This window comes from Salmo salar, chromosome 07, assembly GCF_965601325.2.
Source record: "Salmo salar chromosome 07, fSalSal1, whole genome shotgun sequence".
Taxonomy (NCBI): domain Eukaryota; kingdom Metazoa; phylum Chordata; class Actinopteri; order Salmoniformes; family Salmonidae; genus Salmo; species Salmo salar.
The window spans coordinates 63718089-63734278 of record NC_138297.1 but is presented as its reverse complement, the minus strand read 5'-3'; the positions used below and the strand labels follow the sequence as shown (position 1 = coordinate 63734278).

At 41.6% G+C, this 16190-nt stretch overlaps 1 protein-coding gene across 2 annotated transcripts; it reads right to left on the bottom strand.

Moving 5' to 3' along the window:
• Positions 1–9632: 9632 nt before the first annotated feature.
• LOC145880064 (tetraspanin-8) lies at positions 9633–16030 on the bottom strand. Of its 2 annotated transcripts, XM_082977890.1 has the most exons (9): positions 15834–16030; positions 14947–15012; positions 14641–14754; positions 14267–14341; positions 13318–13413; positions 12522–12620; positions 12032–12142; positions 11087–11170; positions 9633–10239 (listed from the first exon to the last, which is right to left on the bottom strand). In XM_082977890.1, the coding sequence occupies exons 1-9, from the start codon at positions 15891–15893 to the stop codon at positions 10111–10113; spliced, it is 834 nt and encodes a 277-aa protein (XP_082834016.1). In that variant the 5' UTR covers positions 15894–16030; the 3' UTR covers positions 9633–10110. The 2 variants fall into 2 exon arrangements, with proteins under 2 accessions (XP_082834016.1, XP_082834017.1); XM_082977891.1 differs by lacking the exon at positions 14267–14341.
• Positions 16031–16190: the final 160 nt, after the last annotated feature.

The window sequence follows — 16190 nt, the reverse complement described above, 5'->3', positions numbered from 1 at the left end:
TATGGCAAAATGACCCCTTTTCACTGGTCAGGACGTGACACATAATGACAAAGCGAAAACAGGTTTTTCAAACAATGTTGCAGTTGACAGTGCATGTCAGAGCAAAAACCAAGCTGTGAGGTCAAAGGAATTGTCCGTAGAGCTCCGAGACAGGATTGTGTCGAGGCACACATCTGGGGAAGGGTACCAAAAAATGGTTGCAGCATTGAAAGTCCCTAAGAACACAGTGGCCTCCATCTTTCTTAAATGGAAGAAGTTTGGAACCACCAAGACTCTTCCTAGAGCTGGCCGCCTGGCCAAACTGAGCAATCGGAGGAGAAGGGCCTTGGTCACTCTGACAGAGCTCCAGAGTTCCTCTGTATACCTTCCAGAAGGAAAACAATCTCTGCAGCACTCCACCAATCAGGCCTTTATGGTAGAGTGGCCAGACAGAAACCACTCCTCAGTAAAAGGCACATGACCGCCCGCTTGGAGTTTGCCAAAAGGCACCCTAAAGGACTCTCTGACCATGAGAAACAAGTTCTCTGGTCTGATGAAACCAAGATTGAACGCTTTGGCCTGAATGCCAAGGGTCACGTCTGGAGGAAACCTGGCACCATCCCTACGGTGAAGCATGGTGGTGGCAGCATCATCCTGTGGGGATGTTTTTCAACGGCAGGGAATGGGAGATTAGTCAGGAGCGAAGGAAAGATGAACAGAGCAAAGCACAGAGAGATCGTTGATGAAAACCTGCTCCAGAGCACTAAGGACCTCAGACTGGGGCAAAGGTTCACCTTCCACTAGGACAATGACCCTAAGCACACAGCCAAGACAATGCAGGAGTGGCTTCGTGACAAGTCTGTGAATATCATTGAATGGCCCAGCCAGAGCCCAGACTTGAACCCGATTGACCATCTCTGGAGAGACTTGAAAATAACTGCAGAGACGCTCCCATCCAACCTGACAGAGCTTGAGAGGATCTGCAGAGAACAATGGGAGAAACTCCCCAAATACAGGTGTGCCAAGCTTGTAGCATCATACCCAAGAAGACTTGAGGCTGTATAATCGCTGCCAAAGGTGGTTCAGCAAAGTATCAAATCAAATCAAATGTATTTATAAAGCCCTTCTTACATCAGCTGATATCTTAAAGTGCTTTACAGAAACCCAGCCTAAAACACCAAACAGCAAGCAATGCAGGTGTAGAAGCACGGTGGCTAGGAAAAACTCCCTAGAAAGGCCAGAACCTAGGAAGAAACCAAGAGAGGAACCAGGCCATGAGGGGTGGCCAGCCCTCTTCTGGCTGTGCCGGGTGGAGATTATAACAGAACATGGCCAAGATGTTAAAATGTTCATAGATGACCAGCAGGGTCAAATAATAATAATCACAGTGGTTGTCGAGGGTGCAACAGGTACTGAGTCAAGGGTCTGAATACTTATGTAAATGTCATATTTCAGTATTTTATTTTTAATAAATTAGCAAACATTTCATTAAAGCCTGTTTTCGCTTTGTCATTATGGGGTATTGTGTGTAGATTTATGAGGAAAAAATGATTTAATACATTTTAAAACAAGACTGTAATGTAACAAAATGTGGAAAAAGTCAAGTGGTCTGAATACTTTCCAAATGCAATGTACTTAACCCTTTATTTTTGGAAGTAAACAATCTCCATATATACTTCCATTCATATTTTCAAGTCTTGTGAGGCCTGTGTGTGTCCTTGAGCAACTGACATGTTCGAGAAAGTCTCATCTTTCCATAGAGGGGTCATAATAGTTTGGAGGCCAAACCGTTCAGACAATACAGACAATTTTGTGAGAAGACCGATTTTCGTGATGTCTCACGGTCTGACTAACACAGTTCTAGCTCTGTCACCTTTCACCGCAGATGCGGAAGTGCCACATATGTTGATTGAGACGCAGCCTATGCAACAAAAATCCTATCTCTCGGGAACTGATAATTGGCGATTAGGCCTAGCTCACAGTCGCCATGATTCATCACCCCAAAGAACGCGTTTCCACTGCTCCAGAGTCAAATGGCGGCGAGCTTTACGTCACTCCAGCCGACACTTGGCATTGCGCATGGTGATCTTAGGCTTGGGTGTGGCTGCTCGGCCATGGAAACCCATTTCATGAAGCTCCCGACGACCAGTTCTTGTGCTGACGTTGCTTCCAGAGGAAGTCTGGAACTCAGTAGTGAGTGGTGCAACTGAGGACAGATGATTTATACATGTTAATTGCTTCAGCACTCGGTGGTTCCGTTCTGTGAGCTTGTGTGGCCCACCAGTTCACGGCTGAGCCGTTGTTGCTCCTAGACGTTTCCACTTCACAATAACAGCACTTACAGTTGACCGGAGCAGCTCTCGCAGGGCATACATTTGACGAACTGACTTGTTGGAAAGTCGGCATCCCATAACGGTGCCACGTAGAAAGTCACTGAGCTCTTCAGTAAGGCCATTCTACTGCCAATGTTTGTCTATGGAGATTCCATGCCTGTGTGCTCATACACCTATCAGCAAAGGGTTTGCCTGAAATAGCTGAATCCACAAATTTGACGGGGTGTCCACATAATTTTGTATATATAGGTTAACTCTGAGAGCTGTCTAGTTGTAAAGACGTGTTGGTTTTGGAACGCTGACTCTAAACGCTGACTGGCTCTGGAAGCTGGTTGGCTGTAGAGCTTGGTTGGACTGGAGGCTTGATTGCTCTGCGGTCAATTTTCAGCAATGGTTGTTTTTGTATGCGCTGACAAACATGGGCTCTTGGGAATGCCCATGACCGACACCTATGGGAGAGTGAGCGTCGCCATTCCCGCCATGCTCTATGGCATATGAAGGAACCTCTGTTATAGCCAAGGGCACTGGGCCAGCATTAAGAGCTGCAACATTTTGGTTACTGTTACGCTCTGTGCAGCATGATGGCTTGTTGAGGCGCAGCATCTAAAGCAAATGTAGTTGTCCTTTAGAAAACGTTTACGTTCTTCCAGAGGCTTTTGTCTGAATTCACTACAGCTCTTGAGATGGTGTGGTAGCTTGTGGATAGGACACCCTGCGTCTGCGTCCTCAACTGGATGTTGCTGGTAGGCAGGTTTACCAACTTCTGTTTAGTGTGCTGAGATGGGATTAAATCTTCATGTCTTACTTGGAGTCTCTCTGGTCTTGTCATGGATGTACTTGAGGTTGAAAGGGTAAAGCTGGGGTCGTTCCTCACGTTTGTCTCATTGCGGATGAAAAGGGAGAAAAGTGAAAAGGGGGGAAAGGCCACACGCTGTCGCTGTTTGTAGCTCATCCCGTGACACCCATTTCTCTTGAAGACTGGAGGGTAGCTTCTCTACAATGGGATTGATTCCACGTGCTGTATTTGCATTTGTATTTATACTTATTAATGATCCCCATTAGTTCCTGTCAAGGCAGCAGCTACTCTTCCTGGGGTTTAATATGGATCCCCATTAGTTCCTGCCAAGGCAGCAGCTACTCTTCCTGGGGTTTATTATGGATCCCCATTAGTTCCTGCCAAGACAGCAGCTACTCTTCCTGGGGTTTAATATGGATCCCCATTAGTTCCTGCCAAGGCAGCAGCTACTCTTCCTGGGGTTTATTATGGATCCCTATTGGTTCCTCCCAAGGCAGCAGTTCCAAGTCTTTAAACCAGACAGCTCTCAGAGCTGAACTATATGTACAAAAGTATGTGTATTCAGCTATTTCAGTCACACCCGCTGCTGACAGGTGTATAAAATCGAGCACACAGCCATGCAATCTCCATAGACAAACATTGGCAGTGGAATGGCCTTACTGAAGAGTTTAGAGACTGTCAACGTGGATCAATCATAGGATGCCACCTTTCCTACAAGTCAGATCGTCAAATATTGAAATAATCTTGAAGCATAGATTCCGATTGGTCAGACCAACATTGAACAGTCCTTACCACAGGTACTTCCTGTTTAAATTTCTGCCTATAGGACGGGAGGAGCAAAATGGAGACGTGATCTGATTTTCTGAAAGGAGGGCAGGGGAGGGCCATGTAGCCATCCCAGAAGGGGGAGAAACAATGGTCCAGAGTTCTCGATGCCCGAGTAGACACAGGAGATGTGTTGATAGAACTTCGGTAGCATACTCCTCAGATGTATTTTATTAAAGCCCCCAGCTACAATAAATGCAGCCTCAGGATATGCGATTTCCAGTTTGAACAAAGTCCAGTGTAGTACTTTGTCCATCCTCAGATTTTTGGGGTGCATGACACCCCTGCTAGGGAGAAAGTTTTTGTAAAGTTACCCGTAATGTTACCCTAATGTTTGAGAGTGTCCAGTTTTCCGTTAGTTAGGGGAACCTTCTATCTCTATGTTAGGTTCTAAGTTATGGTGCAAATCCAATCAGACACCAAAGGAAGCTCAGACTAGATTTATTCCACCCAAAACTGGATGCTGCAGCTGCAAGCACACATAGAATTCACACAAGCATATATATATATATACCTTTCGATTAGGAGTCACCTCCTTGTATGTCTGGAATACAATCAGTCTCTGTTGTTGGGCAGGAACTGAGTCAGGTCCCCCTATTGGTGTAATCGTGGCCCAGCCAGAGTCCAGGACCTTTATGGGCAGGGATGTGTGTGTGAGAGAGATAAGGCTATAGTTGAAGGGTTGATGGGATGTGCAACTCTAGCCTCCCTCGTAGAGGTTTCTTCTCTCTTCAACTTTGTCCTAACTTCGATGTTAATTCCACGTCTCTCCCAGCCCTAGTTCCACCGAAACTCGCCTGATCTTACCAGGAACTGAGACTCGCCTGATCTTACCAGGAACTGAGACTCGCCTGATCTTACCAGGAACTGAGACTCGCCTGATCTTACCAGAAACTGAGACTCGCCTGATCTTACCAGGAACTGAGACTCGCCTGATCTTACCAGGAACTGAAACTCGCCTGATCTTACCAGGAACTGAGACTCGCCTGATCTTACCAGGAACTGAGACTCGCCTGATCTTACCAGGAACTGAAACTCGCCTGATCTTACCAGGAACTGAGACTCGCCTGATCTTACCAGGAACTGAGACTCGTCTGTGGTTCTTTACCTACTTCCTTAGAAATGTTAATATACAGAAATAACATATCTGGCCATACAGTGACTTTCTGGACTTCCCTTTGTCTCTCCAGCTACAACATCCTAACCAATAACATATTATTACTACTAATAAACAGCTTTTGTAATTATAAACAGACTCATTATGCATCTAAAACTGGCTCAAGTCAAATAGACTCCAACAATCCTCCCTCTGGAACGTTCCACACCACCTATAAAGCATAATGACTTGAGCAGACTGAATATTTCTGGGATCTTTTATTTCAGCTCATGAAACATGTGATCAACACGTTTATATTTTTGTTCAGTGTACAATATTGATGTTTAATGGGACGTTGCAAGAATGTTCATGTGTCCAGTTTTGTAAGGGTTAGGAGAATATTCCATCAACGTCCCACCAAATATACACAGAACATGGTTGCTATGTTCTCAGAAACAAGTATGAAGTAAAGGAGAGCCGCACGCTCTATTAGCTCAGATGCAAAAATATTTATGTCCAACATTTCGACAGACAAGCTGTCTTCATGTTCTCAGAACATAAGATATTCATGTTCTAGACACGTTTCATGGGAACGTTGCAAGAACATTTCTGTGTATCAGTTGTCAGGACGTCGCCTGATGGAACAAAACAAATAGAAATAGTTTCATTACACGTCAAGCCTTGTCATGCCAATCAAGGCTCTGATTGGTGAACCACTGATCCATTCATGGTTCTTTTTGTTGGTAAGGGATACTCACACAGAATGCTTTTAACATCACATCATGTTTTCAAATTAGATATTTGACTACATTGTGCATGTTAGTTTATACAATCATTATTATTCTACAGTTCTCACCTGGGATTTGAACTCATAACCTCTTGTTTCACGGTATGTCTAGCTTCCTGCAACACCACCATGTCCATATCATGTACTGATTAATCTGACCATTCTCGTCATTGATTTGATTGACTTATTTCATCCATTTAAGGGCTTTCAGAACAGTTGTCTAATGTTGCTGGTGCATGTTAACCTGTTTAATTGGTACTCTTGAATCCCTTTTTCTTGTGTGTACTTTTAACAGAGGTATCAAGTTGTTTCAGACCTACACAAGTGCCTAGTGAGGAGGGGGTAGGGTTTGTTCTGGACAGGACAGGGCCTAACTATAGTGGCCCAATAAGCCAACATGTCCTAGAGATATCCCTTATTGGGACAGTGATAAAGGTGTTTGTCATTGGTCTTGGAGGCCTGTGTTCAAGACCCACTGAACAAAAATATGTTAATGTCATTGTTTTGTAATCAGTTACAACACACCTATCTGATCGAATATAAAATGAGTTTGTCATCAAACGATATGAATATGTACGTTTTCCCCTTGTGCACGAATTATAATTGACCACATTGCTACTACCTCATAAATGATCAGTATTTATTCATTCTACATAGCTGAGCATCTCAAAAATAACTCCATGGTCTTTTTGAAATCTACACCACATATACAACGCACAACAAACTTGTATCATTGACAAACTCATTTTGAATTAGATCAGATAGGTGTTTAACTGCTGCCAAATAATGACATTAACATATATTGGTAGGAATGTGAGAGTAGGTTGACTCCCCTATACAGTATTGAACCCAGGACAACAGCACCAATGTCAAACCCTAACCACTGTCCAATAACAGCTATCACTAGGGCATGTGCTTATTGGGCCAGTATAGTTAGGCCCTGTCCAGTAGAAACCATACGACCACCTCCTCCCTAGGAGGATATGAAACAACTTTATAGGTGATATGCAGAGCCGTTTGCACACTCTTGCATGCATCTAGCTGATCTAAGATGTAATCATTAGTCCAACAGTTGCAAATGTGAGTTTCTATTGGACAAATTCAGGTATATTTATCCGTTTCGTTCCGTTTGCTTCCGTTTAAGAAAAGTTTTTTAACAGAATCGGCGGAATGAACACACACCTTATCACACGCAAACAAAATTCACTTTCATAGCAGCCACATAAAAACAGCATGAACACTTTGCTCGTTGTATATATAATTCCTTCTTGCAACTATCGACTCGCTCTCATCCTCTCACCTTTTCCATTCGCTTGTGGACTTTAGTGCACAACACATCAGCTGTCTGTGACCAGGAGAAAAAACCTTTACAAGCCAAACCTTCATATCATGACCGCTAACCGCTACACACAGCCTATAACTTTGTCACGTCATAGTCAACATAGCTACTAGAACTAACATGTTAGTAAACCCGTTACAATCATGTAGTACAGTATACAGTTAGAAAGCAGTTTAGCTGTTACACCAGAGGGCCCCAGTGGCAATACATTTATAAAACCAAATGCTTACCTTGACTTGAAGGAGTTCCAGTGTTGGATAGCCATAGCCAGCTAGGTGAAATAGCATTCTTCTCTATTTGAGCAAGGTATTTGGGTAGGCTAAACTAGCTAGGTGCATTCGCTAGCTAAGTAAAAGTGAAAGAAAAAAATACAACACACATAGCTATCTCTCTCTCTCTTGCTTCTCCTTAATTTTGGAAGAAATGAATTTGTTCAAAACTGTTCAACTATTGTCTTTTTCTCTCATTGAGTCAACTACTCACCACATGTTATGCACTGCAGTGCTAGCTAGCTGTAGCTTATGCTTTCAGTACTAGATTCATTCTCTGATATTTTGATTGGGTGGACAACATGTCAGTCCATGCTGGAAGAGCTCTGAAGTCCTCCGGAAGTTTTCATAATTACTGTGCAAGTCTATGGAGAGGAGTGAGAACCATGAGCCTCCTAGGTTTTGTGTTGAAGTCAATGTACCCAGAGGAGGACAGAAGCTTTGACCAGGTTCCAGTGAAGCAATTATAATAACAGTCCACCACAACATACCCAAGAGTTTCCTGGTTAGCAAGGGTGAAGTCTGTGTTTAATTTAATTGTGTATTAGAAACACACTTTGAGATCATTGTGAGGGGATTTCCACAGTGGTTGGATGGGGAACTGGGCTTCAGTGAAAATGTCTGAGGTTGCAAAAGTAACCAAGTGAGGCGGAACTTAGCGAAGCGTCAAATACGTGAGGCTTATTTGATCTAATAGTTCCGTAATGTTTAGGCTGTTACAAATGTACTGATATAAGTGGATGCAAGTGACATTCTGGCAACTTTAAGTAAAACAACTTAGTTTTTCCTGTTTTTCACACGTGTGTCTGTCCTCTCATTGGCTAGAATGGTACAACCTGATCTCGCCTGCCTTCAATCATTGAGGAGATGTATTTCCATTGTTAGAGCGGTCACTATATAGTCAATATAATAGATAAACATTGGTCTGGTGCTGTGTTTACGTCTGTATGCTATTATTGTTTAAAAGAGGCCTGGTGCAGGTTCTGATAGGGCCAAGTAGTGGAATAGTGGTGAGGTTTTAATGGGTGTAAGATCTGATAGGGCCAAGTAGTGGAATAGTGGTGAGGTTTTAATGGGTGTAAGATCTGATAGGGCCAAGTAGTGGAATAGTGATGAGGTTTTAATGGGTGTAGGATCTGATAGGGCCAAGTAGTGGAATAGTGGTGAGGTTTTAATGGGTGTAAGATCTGATAGGGCCAAGTAGTGGAATAGTGGTGAGGTTTTAATGGGTGTAAGATCTGATAGGGCCAAGTAGTGGAATAGTGGTGAGGTTTTAATGGGTGTAGGGTCTGATAAAGCCAAGTAGTGGAAAAGTGGTGAAGTTTTAATGGGTGTAGGATCTGATAGGGCCAAGTAGTGGAATAGTGGTGAGGTTTTAATGGGTGTAAGGTCTGATAGGGCCAAGTAGTGGAATAGTGGTGAGGTTTTAATGGACGTAGGATCTGATAAAGCCAAGTAGTGGAATAGTGGTGAGGTTTTAATGGGTGTAGGGTCTGATAAAGCCAAGTAGTGGAATAGTGGTGAGGTTTTAATGGGTGTAGGGTCTGATAAAGCCAAGTGGTGGAATAGTGGTGAGGTTTTAATGGGTGTAGGGTCTGATAAAGCCAAGTAATGGAATAGTGGTGAGGTTTTAATGGGTGTAGGGTCTGATAAAGCCAAGTAGTGGAATAGTGATGAGGTTTTAATGGGTGTAGGGTCTGATAAAGCCAAGTAGTGGAATAGTGGTGAGGTTTTAATGGGTGTAGGGTCTGATAAAGCCAAGTAGTGGAATAGTGGCGAGGTTTTAATGGTGGAGGGTCTGATAGAACCAAGTAGGCTGAAAAGAGGAAGAGAGAGGAGGAGGAGAGAAGAGAGGAAGAGAGAGGAGGATGAGAGGAGAGAGCAGGTGGAAAAGAGGAAGAAAGAGGAGGAGGAGAGAAGAGAGGAAGAGAGAGGAGGATGAGAGGAGAGAGCAGGTGGAAAAGACAAAGGCAGAAAATGAAATAAGGATGGGGAGAGGAGAGAGCAGGAGGAAAAGACAAAAGCAGAAAATGAAATAAGGATGGGGAGAGGAGAGAGCAGGAGGAAAAGACAAAGGCAGAAAATGAAATAAGAATGGGGAGAGGAGAGAGCAGGAGGAAAAGACAAAGGCAGAAATTGAAATAAGAATGGGGAGAGGACAAAAGTCATTGGAAGAAATGGTTGTTGAATAAAGAAGGACCATAATGATAAAAGATGCTTGTCCCTTTATTCAAGACACTGTAACCAACACTGAGGCACTACAATGGTTAAATGGTTGAACAGTTGAACAGTAACACTTTGGACAACACAGCAGAGATGTCTAATAATGTCCCTAGTTGTCCTTTCAAGTGTGTTATGAGTATGTACAAAATATGAGTGCATTGCTAACCTGATCCCAGATCTGTTTGTGGTCTGGCCAATGCCAACTGTCGTTCTGCCCCTGAACAAGGCAGTTAACCCACTGTTCCCCGGTAGGCCGTCATTGTAAATAAGAAGTTGTTCGTAACTGACTTGCCTAGTTAAATAAAGGCCATCGTGCCAGTCTGTCATTGCCAAGTCAACTCTTTGTCACTCATTGTCATGTTTGGCTTGACACAAATGAGTGACAGGAGTTGTCATGATGGCACAAACAGACTGGCACTCAGACTAGTGCATTGAGTATCCTTCATAAGAGGACCATTTCATTTCAGACACTCTCTGCTGTGTCACACAGCTCTCTGTACTGAGGTGGTTGAGAGGTGAAGATCACAGGTGGCACATTAACCGTTCTTCTCATCTGGCAGAGTATTGTGATGGCCAGGGCAACTCCAATATCCTGAGGACCAGACACACAGTAACGGCTCAGTCAGGATGAATGGAGCAGGTGACTAGGTGCTGAGTGTGATAGATAATGGTTAAATCAAATAGGCCTACACTCGAGAGGTACGGTAAAAATCACTATGGTACAGCGCTGGGGTCAATTCATCCATCCTTCAGTTAGCATCCTGACTTTCAGATGTTTTAATTGTTGTTGTTTACTTGTATGTACTGTGTACTGCAATTCAGCTTTTAGCTGCCACAGTACGGCCTGCGTGTAATAATTATAAGAAACTGTAACGGCTGTCGTAGAGAGGGGACCAAGGCGCAGCGTGTTGAGTGCTCATACTGAAGATTTATTTTAACTCAGAATACTAAAGACAAAATAACAAACAGCCAACAGTTCTGTCAGGTACACAGACTAACTAAACAGAAAATAACTACCCACAAACAAAGGTGGAAAAAAAAAACTACTTAAACATGATCTCCAATTAGAGACAACGAGGACCAGCTGCCTCTAATTGGAGACCATCCCAAAAAACAACAACATAGAAATAGAAAACTAGAACTAAACATAGATATAGAAAACATAGAAAAACACAAAACACCCCCTGTCACGCCCTGAACAACTCTACCATAGAAAATAACATCTTACTATGGTCAGGACGTGACAGAAACAAATACTACTAAAGCTTTCAATTTAGGTAGTCAATTGAAATTCACTTCCTGAATTGAAAAATACACATGAAAAACTATGGACAATTTTCAATTTGGGAATTGAATTTCAATTGATTGAATTGAAAAAACTGAATGGACCCCAACCCTGGAAAGGTTAAATAGTACAGACATAGATATGAAATACATACCCATAATGCTTGAAGTGCTACTAATGTTCCTATCATCAGGCTGATTCCATAGCCCACCAAAGAGAATAAGATGGGAAGACATGGCTGAAAAGGAACAATTAAGAGTTTGTCATTTTGTGTGAAAAACAAGAGTATACAGCTCTGTATTATATCAGAACTTGAACAAATATCAGTTTATTGTTGTCACGCCCTGACCTTAGAGAGCCTTTTTATTCTCTATTTTTGTTAGGTCAGGGTGTGACTAGGGTGGTTACTCTAGTTTTTTGTATTTCTATGTTGGCCTGGTATGGTTCCCAATCAGAGGCAACTGTCTATCGTTGTCTCTGATTGGGGATCATATTTAGGCAGCCTTTTCCCACCTGTTGTTTGTGGGATCTTGATTCTGTATTGTTGCTTTTTAGCCCTACAAGGCTGTACGTTTCGTTGGTTTCTGTTTTGTTGCTGGTTCACCTTAAAAAAAGATGATGAACCCAAACCACGCTGCGCCTTGATGTGACCATTCTTCCAACGACGTTCGTTACAATTGTATCAATGAGTACTGCAAAACCTTTGGCGCAAAATTTAAAATCAACTTTTTACTTCTTGACAGCAGAGAGATATTTATTTTTATTTTAGAGTTCATTTTGTGCAATTCTACACATTTTGACATTGGGTGAAGAGAAAATGTTGCCATTTTAAAGCAAGTTTGCTGCAATTCTACACATTTTGCCATAGGGTGGTGAGAAATGTATGCAGTTTTTAATATGACATGAGTGAGACTGACACACAACATCAATGGGGACCCCATGGGTGGTAATTCAGCCATGATAACAAGTTTCGATAGGTGGCCGGTAAACAAATTTAGCAATCTAAAAAATATTAGCTGACATGGCCTAATTGATCCAAGGGACTTCAAAATGGCTGCCAGTTGCCCATCCCCGGTGTAGTGGAATGACATGTTTTTACCTCTTTATATACCAGCATGTGTTCATCCATTAGTCCCTTGTGGTCATCATCCTCAGACATATCACTGTTGGGATAGTGAATAACAAATCTTGTATTGTTACCAGGAGCAACCTGAAATAGAATGTGACATGGTTTAAAACAGTGCTTTACTTTAGCTGCATGATTTCTTATTAGGCTGCATCATGTCATCCATGATAATTGTCTGGTCCAAATGTGTTCTATCGTTTTTGTTGCTTTTACAGTTTTGTCATGTACATCTTCCTCAGTTTATGTATGGTTGTCTTATCACTGTCCTCATCTGTTTTGTATTTTGTTTTAAAAATACTTTTTAAATACAATTTTTTTATTGCTCTTATCGAAAGACGAGAGATTTACACTTTCATATTTGAGTGATAACATTTTTAACACAGACTGACACATTGAAACCCATCCTCCTCAGCATACACATAACACCAGCAACAAGTTAACTTATTTAACGCAGCAGACTCACACATTTAAAGTTTGTTGAGTCCTCATCAGAACAGAGACAGGAGAGGGGGATGTCTGTGCCCCAGTCTTGGTAGCCTTGTACGAGCCCACAGCATTTGAACTGAAAGTGAAGGAAACAGACATTATAAAAACATGATTTACCAGGTATAGTTAAGGCCTAGTCCTGGAAGAACCTGGAGAAATCTCCAATGAAAGTGCTTTTAGTCCAGGCCTAGATTTACATAATATGGAAAACCGGCCCTAAAGACACACATACTGTCACGTCCTGGCCAGTATAAGGGTTAATTGGTATTGTAGTTTGGTCAGGACGTGGCAGAGGGTATTTGTTTTATGTGGTTAGGGGTGGTGTTTTTCTAAAAAGGGCATTTGATTTAAGTATTCCGGGGTTTTTGGGCACTGCTTCTTGTTTACGTATTTCTATGTTGATCTAGTTAGTTGTATGTCTATGTTTGGTTAATTGGGGTGGACTTCCAATTGAAGGCAGCTGTGTGGTGTTGCCTTTGATTGGAAGTCCTATATTAGTTGGGTGTGTTTGTCTGTTTAATTGTGGGAGATTGTTCCGTGTATAGCATCAAGCCTTACAGGACTGTTTATTGGCGATGTGTTTCTTTTGTATACGTGTTTATTTTGGGTTTTCCTTCTTTCCATATAATAAAGAAGATGAGTTTACACATACCTGCGGCATTTTGGTCCTCCTTAACCGATGACGGCCGTGACACATACATTGAATTGGCACTCTGGGGCTGTGAATTGGCACAAGCAGTGACCATAAGAAGCATTAAATAAAGGTGACTTACCTTAGTCTGTATGTTGTATAGCCCTTTTAAATCTGTTTGATTCGCTCCACTTAGAGGCATCATAGCTAGATGTTCCTCTCTGATTAACTCCTCCATCTTGAAATGAATCAAGTTAACATTGAGTGTTATATTCACAGCTGAAACCTAGAATCAGTTCTGAATTTGAAATGGACAGATACAGTACATTGAATTATCAAGAAACAGATGTATTGCACCATCATACAATAACTTCTCAAATATCTTTCCACCAGAACAGCAAACAAACATTGTCTCAAGGTTGAATTAGAAAATGAAGATATATACAGGTAACTGCCAAAATAATGGAAACCCTTGAGTAAATGAGGGACATGGAGTATATTGAAAGTAGGTGCTTCCACACGGTGTGGTTCCTGAGTTAAGTAAGCAATTAATATCCCATAATGCTTAGTGTCATGCACAGTATGAAAATGATTTTGGCTACCATGGCTATGCCCCCATAGGATGATATGCCACCATCCAAAGGGCACGAGTGGTCACTGAATGGTTTGATGAGTCACCAGATCTCAACCTAATTGAACACCTATGTGAGATTCTGAAGCAGCTCCTGAAACAGCGTTTTCTACCACCATCAACAGAACCCCAAATGATGGAATTTATCGTGAAAGAATGGTCTCGCATCCCTCCAATAGAGTTCCAGACACTTGTAGGATCTATGCCAAGGTGCATTAAATCTGTTCTGGCTCGCTGTGGCCCAACACCCTATTAAGACACTTTATGTTGGTGTTTCCTTTATTTTGGCAGTTACCTGTGTGTGTGTGTGTGTGTGTGTGTGTGTGTGTGTGTGTGTGTGTGTGTGTGTGTGTGTGTGTGTGTGTGTGTGTGTGTGTGTGTGTGTGTGTGTGTGTGTGTGTGTGTGTGTGTGTGTATATATGTATATATATATATATATATATATATATGACTACTGTACCTCGTGTTTGAATTGATATATTTTCACGCACTCCACAAACAGGTATAGGCTGGCCAGTGACATACCTACTGAAAACTACATACACATATAGGGGTTGTAAAGCAAAATCAATACTAAAGGTTAATTCAAACCTTATCACACTTTCTGGAAAACATGTTGGAAACAGGTCATGGGAAAAGCGTTGATTGTTTTCAGTTGAATTGTATGGCATGCCATTACTTATCAGAAAGGAACAGTTTGCAGGAGAGGATTCGTCAGTAGCCAGATCCCAGATCTGTTTGTGCTGTATAGCCAACTCCTATGATAACTATCCAAGACAAACAAACAAATCTGGGATCAGGCTAACACTTTGGGACAGGTCTTGGCAAGCTTACCAGAACCACAGCCCATTTCTTCTCCTTGCGAGCACCATAAACCCCAAAGATTGACAGGACCAGGGTTGCTGCTTCTAGGACATAAAGAATTGCTATCCCTGGCAGAATCTCTATCTGTGAATAGGAAGACAAGCCAGATTAATGATATGACAATTCTGGGTTTATAATCATAATATTACAATGATACTGCTGAAGTCTAGCCTGGTCTCAGATCTGGGACCAGGCTAGATGGACACATCATTATTATAACGAAATGTGTATGATATAATTAGTAAATGTAATAGGGGCTATAAAAATAACAATTACTTCTTCTGATTTGTGGAAGTACCCATGTCCAAATAATGTGATGGCCAGCAAGAGGGTGCTGATGATCTGAAGAGAATACAACACATGATACAATCAATCATTACAATGTACAGGGTATTATACTGAGAATTCTACTGATATTGCACAGTAAAGGTTGATACAGTAATTTGTTTCAGAGGAGAGTTGAGGGATCTATTTCTTCATAACTTCAATAATGCATTTGACCAACACCATCTACAAATGGTTTGTAAGCAGACAGTAAATTGTATTTACATATATTATACCTCATTTATAAATAGACTAAGAAATTATACATTATTAAGAAATGAATAGCTGAGATATTTACTTAGTCAGCTGGTTATAAAAATCTAATATCAGTTATTGAGTAACCTAATATTCTGATAAAACGTGATAACTAAGGTCAGTAGGCCTATTTGAAGATGAGAATAAACATAACTCATAATTTTAAAGAATGTAGCAGCGCTAGAGGATTATACTGAGCAAATAAACAAATAGGGGAACTAAAAGACCGACATAAATAAATAAACTGAACACAGCCACAAACCAGAGCTAAAACGTGTTCCAGTGAAAGGTTAGATTAAAGCCCAGTAGCCTAATTGCAACATTAAATACAACATTTCTATTGTCGTGTTTCTTTCAATACTGCACTATAGATCAATCGGCTCATTATTGTTGATGAAAGTGGCACCGCTCTTTATTCAGTTGCGTGTGAACTGCAACGCTCACTGCTTGAACACCCCTCCGTGCGCAGAAGTTACAAAAATAACCGGCTATAATTACAAAAAATCTGCTCACATTAAAAAACGTTGTTCCTATAAAAAATCAACTCGAATATTAACAGGCCAATAGACTGGACGATAACTTACCCCGATCAAGACACAGACGAAAATGAACGCCCGTTTTACGCAGATATTAATTATTTCCATTTTAATATTTGGTTATGATAAAACAAAATTCAAAAGGCACTCGCACATCTGAGCAATCTTATTGCAGGTGCATGGCAACAGTTGAAACAGGATGAATGAAAAAGGAAACCGCACACTGCTCTTGATAGTGTCACTGATATTTAATAAGCTTTTGTGAATTTTCTGAAAACAGCACCTCTATATAGACCTAGCCCCACCCACATCCGTTCCACGCATGGAAAGGGGTTGGAGGCAAAGGAAAAATAAATAAGTGCTACCAAACATAACAATATGCATTTCACAAACACTACAAACGTG

Bases quoted from the DNA above. Each gene is read 5' to 3' on its own strand.
- LOC145880064 (XM_082977890.1), bottom strand. From the start codon at position 15,893: ATGGAAATAATTAATATCTGCGTAAAACGGGCGTTCATTTTCGTCTGT. The intron at 14,342-14,640 runs GTAAGCTTGCCA...ATGTGTATGTAG, and splicing joins AGAAATGGGCTGTGGTTCTG to TTTTCAGTAGGTATGTCACT. The intron at 10,240-11,086 runs GTATGTATTTCA...TCTGGTCCTCAG, and splicing joins TAGCACTTCAAGCATTATGG to GATATTGGAGTTGCCCTGGC.